Raw genomic sequence first — 8,514 nt, forward strand, 5'->3', positions numbered from 1 at the left:
TTGAGATATCAAAAAAGTACTCCAGAGTGTTGTTCAGCATGGGGGTGAGTAGAAAATGAAGGCTAATCATGTTTTGGGTGTACTATTCCTTTAAGCCTGGTTTATACCCAGAAACCAGGTTGTCTGGTGTGTGTCACATTTATCGCAGATATGCCCCTTCCGCAGACACTCTGGTGCATCTCCCCAAAATTGTAGGCGACCGCAGACAGGAGGCCTCTGATTGGTCAAATCCGCTCTACACAATGCGTATTTCCCGTTTGGTACCTAATGGCAGAAACTCTGGCTGTGGTGCCGTTCACAACACCTAGCACCTTGGACACTATTCCAGACAGCGTGCAGGACGCTAGTTTGTAGCTCTGTGCGGCGGTCTGTTGGTTTGCACCCGAAGCCAAAACACGCAGCGCAACGGCCAATCTTTGGGGAACACTTACGGGTGAACTGTGTGTCGTCTGCCGTTGAATGAGGGGTTGTAGACTGCGAACAAGCTCGTCAAACCGACACACGGACACCCACAATCCTAGCTAGTTCCTGATTGTCCCTCTTGTGTTGTGGCGGGGAAAAACGTAGCACAGACAACGCTTCAAAACTGGGCATAAATCAAAAATATCTGCGTCATACCTGCAACAAGCTAATTGCGACACATCGCTGCGGGAGGATAACCAGCCTTTTAGACTTCTATCAAAGGTGGATCTCAAGGTTCTGTTGTTGGTCTCTTTGATTTTCTCCAACTACAAAGTTAGAGTTCTAAAGGTTTCCAGTTCTACAACGCTAACATCCCAGCTTATATCACAACACACCACTGATGTCTTTAGCAACACTCCACAGAGAAGACGGTTCTGGGCCTTAAGGTGGGCATACACTGTACGATTTAAAAAAAAATCTTTGCATGCAGCTACAGCTCTCACTGTACGATGAAACCGCAGGGTTTAAAAGTTTACAGCTCACGATGTTTGCTCTCACGCTGTGCGACCCGATGCTCTGATGCGATCTACCTTCTCACACTGTATGTCTAAAAACCAGGTGGGATGGCGCTACTCGGACTCGTCTATCCGGAAGCCAATCGAGTAGAAGAGGAACATGTAGCTCACTAGAGTGAAACGCGCTGCCTTGGATATTTGGCCAATTTAGTGCAGAAAGCCCTAAAAAGAAAAGGAGACGACGTATTTGGACAAAGACATGGCTGAGAAAACATGGCTATTATGGTCTGTCAATTTCACACAAAGAACTCCATTTCACTCATTACGACGGAGTATTAGGTCCAGGCAAGATATTTTTTTCTTCTATTTCGTGAATAACGTCGTAATATTATGCGAATAAAGTTGTAATTTTATGAAAACTCTTACAAGAAGCCCTTTCTTCCCTAAAATGAGGAATGTGGAGCATCCTGTGAAGTTCTACTTTAGCATCGGTTTGACAAATCAGGAAATCTTTTAGCAGCAGCATCAAACTGGGCAGGATGTCAAAGTGGACTCTGGTTGCTGATTGGTGGAGCTGGTCGGCCATCATCTGTTGGGCGGAGCTCCAAGCTTTCTTTCTGAAACAGGTTGATGTATGATGACTTTATTCTCATAATGTTGCGACTTTAGTCTCGTAACAGGAGAAATAAAATCTTTGGCCGGACCCTTATACTCCATCGTACAATCGCACCCCCGCCATGCTTCTGTGTTTTCCTCTGAGGAAGAAGAATCCGTCTTTGCACCCACGACCACCTTACGACGGCCGACAGAATTTCAAACATGTTTGATTTGCTCCCGACATTACGATTCCTGATAGGGGGGTGGTCGTTAGAGGCTGATCGCCCCTCGTTACCCCTGTACACTTAACCCTGCACCATCAGGCTGAAAGTCGGCACAATAAAAAATGTTTTCGCACAACTGGAGAATCGGCCCAATAAGGGCAAAAGAAAACAGTGTATGCTCGGCTTTTCTGTTTGATTAATTATTTTGTTGGGTCCTCACAAAGCAGAACAGATTCCAGCCCTACTTTATTTTACCCATTTGCAATGCCTCCGCGAACCACTAGGGGTACAAGAACCCCCGGTTGGGAATCGGTGAGTTCTTCTTTACGTCAGACGGATGTTCCTCATGTTCCTGAACTTCATCTGGACATGATGGGACGTCCAAGTCCGACGTCTTCACTCCATCTTAATATAGCTATTCTAAAATGAATCTGCTAAAAAAAAAACTTATTTTTCAAAATATTTTTATTTTCTGGTTCATTTTACAGATCAATGTTGTGATGAAACAATAGGAGTCTTTATTTTATGCCGCCCTGATCCAGAACACGGTCCGGGTGGGTTCTCTCTGCTGAGGCAAACAGAACCCACCCCGACCCGTCCAGCTCCACCCGCCTCTTCTGGGCTTCACAGCGGTTCTGTTTGGACTGAGAAGAATCTGGCACCAGAACCTAAAAAAGTTGTTCTCTGGTTGGGTTAACAGCAGTTTGTTTGCAGGTTACAGCCCAGAGGAGAGCCAACGGGGGGACGCCTGCGAGGGGGACAGCGGAGGACCGTTTGTGATGAAGGTGAGGAACCCTCCGTGGAGGAGTTGACCTCCTCCTCATTAATTACCTGAATTAAAAAACATGGAAACGTCCTCAGAGGAGCCGCAGTTTTCCACTTTTAGACGGTTCTTCCTGAAGGAAACAGGTTCCTGATAACCCGTCTGTCCCTCTGCAGTACCCGGCAGAGAACCGCTGGTACCAGATCGGCATCGTGTCCTGGGGCGAGGGCTGCGACCGGGACGGGAAGTACGGCTTCTACACCCACCTGTTCAGGATGGGCCGCTGGATGAGGAAGGTCATCGAGAGGACGGGGGGAGACGACGACTAGAACTTAACCCACTTCCTGTCAGAAACCAGATGATCTCAATAAAGTTTATCCACATCCAGCTGTGTCCAGTGGTTCATTTCCTGAGAAACGGCAGGAGCTGATGTCTTCAGGTCTCATCCTCAAACTCTTCTGTTTATGGAGCATACAGACGTCTACTTCTGTTTAGTTTGCCTCCTCCGCCTCCTTCTCCTGCCCAGCAGGGCCCTGGTGTGTCAGCAGGTGTCTGTTCAGGTGATTTCTTCTGGTGTAGCTCTTGGAACAGAAGGTGCACGCGTATGGACGGTCTTTCCTGTGGGTCAGTACGTGCCTGTTCTGCTCAAACTTCCTCCAAAAACCTTTCCCGCATTCAGGACACGAGAACGGCTTCTCTCCTGTAGGAGAAGTACAGCAGCGGTCAGCCAGGATCGGTTTGAATCTAGGAATATGTCTGTGGTTCCTCTGAGCTCTCAATGTACCAACATTCTAATTTAGATTTCTATATTTGGAAAGTTAGCCTTACAGAGTTAGAAAGGCTGAGGGCTCCACCAAATAATAGCTCAGCCCTGATCAGGAGGAATTTCTATGCCTGGACTTATTCATTTTCTAAAACACTGAGATTTGTAAACAGGGAAGCTAACAGGGATGTTAACAGAGGTGCTAACAGAGGTGGAAACAAGGAGGCTATGACTGTGTCCGAGTGTCCGCCCTTATCAATTATAGTGATTACACCATTTTAAATTAGTGTCCCAATGTCTGGTAGAAAGAAAAGTAGTGGACTTGACATTTCCCTGAAACCTTAAAAAGTAGTGATCGTCCATATCCCCGATACATCCCGGAATACGTGGCAAGAGCGAGACAGCAGCAACAAATAACACATTGGGCAGAGGCACCATGCAAGGAGGCAGAGCCACGTGATCAACGGGGAGTGAAAAGAGAGTGATTATTTAAACTTAGCAACAGTCGGTTAGCCGAGTTCAGTATAAAGTCCGCTATACAGTCCCCGCTCTTTATGTGATGGAGGGATCTAGGGCAGACGTTTGGACACAGCCTAAAAGAGGAGCTAACAGCGGTACAAACAGGGAGGCTAACAGCGGTACAAACAGGGAGGCTAACAGCGGTACAAACAGGGAGGCCAACAGCAGCAGTGCTAACAGGGAGGCTAACAGCGGTGCTAACAGGGAGGCTAACAGCGGTGCTAACAGGTAGGCCAACAGAGGGACTAACAGCGGTGCTAACAGGTAGGCCAACAGAGGGGCTAACAGCGGTGCTAACAGGTAGGCCAACAGAGGGGCTAACAGCGGTGCTAACAGGGAGGCCAACAGAGGGGCTAACAGGGAAGGTAAATGCGGTGCTAAATGCGTGCTAGCATGATGCTAACAGGTGCTAATACAGAGGCTAACTGTTCTCATATAGCGGCTAACCACAGGAACCCAGGAAGCCGTGTCTCTGGTCATGTGACCCGGCTCACCTCTGTGCTTATGCAGGTGCTCCTTCAGGTTGCAGGACATGGTGAAGGCCTTCCCACACTCCTGACAGACGAAGCGCTTCTCTCCAGTGTGGAACCTCATGTGCTTCTCCAGGTCTCCTCCCGAGGGCCAGGCTTTGCCGCACACCTTGCACACGTACGGCCGCTCGCCCGTGTGCCGCCTCACGTGCACTTTGAGGTTGGGCAGCACGGAGAAGCTCTTGGGGCAGTGGGGGCAGCGGTAGGGCCGCTCCCCGCTGTGGATCCTCAGGTGGAGCTCCAGGCTGCCGCGGCTCCTGAGGCGCTTACCGCACTGCTGACACAGGAAGCAGGGGTCGCTGGTGTGCCTGGCGAGGTGGGACTGCAGGCTGGAGGCGGTGCTCATGGCCTTGTTGCACTGGGGGCACGGGTAGGAAAGCACCTTGTGGGAGCGCATGTGGATCCGCAGCAGAGTCACTCCTGCAGACAGAGGCGGGAACGGGCTGAGCTCTGTTCTCAGCAGCGGCAGCCAATCAGGAGGGAGGTCTTACCTGTGAAGCTCTGGTCACAGGTAGGGCACTTATAAAGAACCTCCACCCCCTGGGATGCGTGCGTCTGCAGGTGCACCAGCAGCCGTCGATGTGAGCTGAAGTTCTGATGGCAGATGGAGCATGTGAGGTCCGGCTTCTGCTCCTGCTGCTGCTGCTGCTCCTGCTGCTCCTGCTGGCTGTTGTCCCTCTCTGAGGACGTCGGCTCAGGCCCGCTGCAGGTCTGGTCCTGCCCGCTCAGGTGAGTCTGCTTGTGATTGGTCAGGCTGGACAGGTGCAGGAAGGCCTTGTCGCACTGGTTGCACTTGAAGACGGGGCGGTGCTGATGGGAGCGCATGTGGGCCAGCAGCTCTGCTCTGCTCTGGAAGACGACGCTGCACTGGAAGCAGCTGTTGATCCTGGAAGGATGGGGCCCCGCCGCGTCGGAACCTTCGGACCCGGGTCTTCGGCCCGACCCGCAGGCTTTGTTGGAGCGCAGGTGGCTGATGACCTGAGGAGCAGCTTCAGGGTCAAAGGCTTCCTGGTTGGACCTGAGGACATGCGGACAGACACTCACCTGAGACCTGTAGATGAAGCACTTCCCACATTCAGGACACCGGTTAGCCACACGCTTAGCATTGTGGGAAATGATGCACGGGGTAATGGCTGTGGGTTTGGAGCCAGCTGATTGGCTGTCAGGGTCTCCGGGGGAATCCTCCATCCTGGCAGGAAGAGACGGCTGATCAGAACCTGCTGCTTGGACCCCGAAGCCTCCAGAAACTGAACCAACCCACCTGTTCCCGACCTCCGCCGCAGCAGCGAGCCCATTGGACGACTCCTGCTCCTCCTCTGACACGCTCTGACCAATCACAGCCTCCTCCAGCTGCTGAGGACCGCTGTCTGATTGGCTGGCCGGCTCAGAGTGGGCGGGCTCAGAGAGGAGGGGGTGGGACCACGCTGAAAGGATCGTCTCCTCCACTTCACCGAAAATGGGAAAAAAGAAACCAGATCAGAACCGGGTTCAGAACCTTCCTGGGTTCTGATGACCCGCCGACTCAGATCAGAACCGGGCTCAGAACCTTCCTGGGTTCTGATGACCCGTTGGCTCAGATCAGAACCGGGCTCAGAACCTTCCTGGGTTCTGGTGACCCGCCGGCTCAGATCAGAACCGGGCTCAGAACCTTCCTGGGTTCTGATGACCCGCCGGCTCAGATCAGAACCGGGCTCAGAACCTTCCTGGGTTCTGATGACCCGCCCGCTCAGATCAGAACCGGGCTCAGAACCTTCCTGGGTTCTGGTGACCTACCTGCGGTGGTTCCCCGGCCCAGGCGGCAGCTCTGATTGGACAGAAGCTCTCTCAGGTGTTCCTTCTCCGTCTCCTGCAGAGATTCCTCCAGGATGCCGGGAGCGTCCTGGAGCCAGGAGGCAGCCTGGGGGAAGACGGGACAGCGGGTCAGGGGGGTGAAGATGGGAGCAGGAGGAGGAGCAGGAGGAGCGGGGGAGGGTCCGGGCACCTCTCTGAAGTCGGGGACAGGAAACAGCTGCTCGACCCGGGACAGGAAGTCCGACACCAGGGACTGGAGGGCGGAGTCAAAGCTCTGGTTGAACACCTCCTGTAAGAGAGACAGCCAGAGATGAAGAGGAGCTGGCAGAGGAGGAGGGGAGCAGTGACACCACCCACCTGCAGGAGGCGCTGTGAAGCAGCAGGAGTCTGGGCCAGTCTGTTGGTGAGAGCGAGCAGAGAGGAGCAGCATTCAGTCAGATCTTCATCCTGCTGCTGACAGAGACACACACTGAGGAAGAGGCTAACCCACAGCATGACCCTGCCCCTACTGCACCAGCTTATGGCAGAGGAACACTCACCGATGCTGTGGAGATGGAGCGGATCCTCTGCAGGTGGTTCGGATGATTATCAGCGTCAGCGAGGATCACCTGAGGAGGAGACAGGTGGTTAAACCATCTGAGGAATATTCCAAAATGAGCAATCTCCTGTCCAGGGGTGATGCTGAGAAACTAGTCCATGCATTTGTTACTTCAAGGCTGGACTATTGTAATTCTTTACTATCAGGAAGTCCACAAACTGTAGTTAAAAGCCTTCAGCTGATCCAAAATGCTGCAGCCAGAGTTCTGATGAAAATTAAAAAGAGAGATCATCACTCTGCAGGTTTACTAGTGGTTCCTAGAATTTCTAAAGTAGAATGGGAGGCAGATCTTTTAGTTCTCAGGCTCCAGTGGGCCTCAGCAGATGGCCGCTCACACTGAGCCTGGTTCTGCTGGAGGTTTCTTCCTGTTCAAAGGGAGTTTTTCCTCTCCACTGTCGCTACAAGCATGCTTAGTGTGAGGGATTGCTGAAGAGTCAATGAGTCGATGCAATCAGCTGGTTTTCCTTAGATAGAAAACTTTGAATCAATCTGACTGGATGATCTGGTGAACTGGAAAGTGACCTGAGATGACATGATGTGAATTGGAGCTATAGAAATAAACTGAATAGAATTAGCAGCGGTTGGATTAATCTGGTTCATGATAAGGAACCATTGGATGGTTAGCGGCCCTGACAGGCTGTGGTTTCCCCCACCTTGGTCCTCAGGGCCAGCAGCAGGAGAGCTCTCTTCCTCTCTGACAGCAGCTCAGGGGCAGCCTCAGTAACCAGGGACACCAACTCCTCCAACATCCCATAATGCTTCACGCTCTGTTGCTGGACCACCTGCCACATGGCCGCCGTCAGCAGGCGGAGAGGAGGGAGGAGGAGTCGCAGGGAGGAGGCTGAGGAGGAGAAGAAATGCGGATCTAATCGATCGTAGAATAAATTAATGTTCATATTCAGTTTTTAAGTGACTTTAAGTGGGGAGCTGTGAGTCCAGAGAAAAGAACCGGATCAGGAACTGGTTCAGAGGAACTAACTGATTCAGTAACCAGAGGTGAGAGAACTGAGGGTTACAGCTGAGCGGTAAACAGGCCGAATGAAAGAGGAGCTCCAGCAGACTGAGACCCCGCAGTTCTCCCGCATTCACAGTCCATCTGATCAATAAAAAAGCAGAATTAGCGGTTCTTCAGCGGGACTTCAGGCTAACGTTAGCCCTGTTGTTGAGCTGAGAGCCGCGCTAGCTTTAAGCTAACCCTGATTGGAGTCCTCCTGCTGAGCTGAAGCAGGCTCCAGTCGTTCGGGAAGCTCTCACCGTTCATCCTGGAGCTCACCGACCCCAAACTCGCTTTATATCCGCCCCGCAGCTCCAGCTAACGGCTAACTGCTTCTTCACAATCCAGCGCAGCTGGTGACTCCGCCCACTTCATGACGTGGGCAAAGGCGGAAGCTATCCGGGGTGCGCATGCGCCTAGAGAACAGCTCTTCACCTCAGGTTCCTCTGGAAGGCAATAAAAACATTAATAAAAAGGCCTCATTATTGTTCCCATATTACCACTAATTCCTCATACAAATACAGTTAAGGAATGGAGACATTTATAAAGTTAACCAGTTAAACATTAGCAGCAATATTTATCGTTATTTAGTGACTTTTAAAATAAAAATAAGGTTATTTTATTCCAAGTCATTTTTTTCACTATGTCATTCATTCATTTATAAAAATATTACTTTGTTAATTAATATTTAGTTTGCAAGTTAAATATTTATTTTTTTAATAAATATTTAGTTTACAAATTAACTAATCTATGTCCTCCAACTCAGGTCACTTTCCAGTTCACCAGATCATCCAGTCAGATTGATTCAAAGTTTCCTA

At 51.0% G+C, this 8,514-nt stretch overlaps 2 protein-coding genes across 6 annotated transcripts in view; one reads left to right on the plus strand and one right to left on the minus strand.

Annotated features, from left to right (window-relative positions):
• Positions 1-2,830, plus strand: part of f2 (coagulation factor II (thrombin)) — a 13,146-nt gene extending 10,316 nt beyond the window's left edge. The window contains exons 14-15 of the mRNA XM_015397234.1: positions 2,453-2,523; positions 2,678-2,830. Of these exons, the coding sequence (XP_015252720.1) occupies positions 2,453-2,523; positions 2,678-2,830 (224 nt within the window). The remainder of the gene's footprint in view (positions 1-2,452; positions 2,524-2,677) is intronic.
• LOC107099193 (zinc finger protein ZFMSA12A-like) lies at positions 2,218-8,068 on the minus strand. Of its 5 annotated transcripts, XM_015397233.1 has the most exons (11): positions 7,957-8,068; positions 7,356-7,543; positions 6,644-6,712; positions 6,462-6,557; positions 6,295-6,393; positions 6,087-6,210; positions 5,575-5,758; positions 5,358-5,502; positions 4,805-5,291; positions 4,278-4,733; positions 2,219-3,201 (listed from the first exon to the last, which is right to left on the minus strand). In XM_015397233.1, the coding sequence occupies exons 1-11, from the start codon at positions 7,961-7,963 to the stop codon at positions 2,993-2,995; spliced, it is 2,064 nt and encodes a 687-aa protein (XP_015252719.1). In that variant the 5' UTR covers positions 7,964-8,068; the 3' UTR covers positions 2,219-2,992. The 5 variants fall into 5 exon arrangements, with proteins under 5 accessions (XP_015252717.1, XP_015252716.1, XP_015252714.1 ...); XM_015397231.1 differs by having other exon boundaries at positions 2,218-3,201; positions 4,805-5,502; positions 6,462-6,551; XM_015397230.1 differs by having other exon boundaries at positions 2,218-3,201; positions 4,805-5,502; positions 6,462-6,554.
• Between the last annotated feature and the right edge of the window lie 446 nt (positions 8,069-8,514).

The sequence above is a fragment of the Cyprinodon variegatus genome, unplaced genomic scaffold (genome assembly GCF_000732505.1).
Source record: "Cyprinodon variegatus isolate N-32 unplaced genomic scaffold, C_variegatus-1.0 Scaffold844, whole genome shotgun sequence".
Classification (NCBI taxonomy): domain Eukaryota; kingdom Metazoa; phylum Chordata; class Actinopteri; order Cyprinodontiformes; family Cyprinodontidae; genus Cyprinodon; species Cyprinodon variegatus.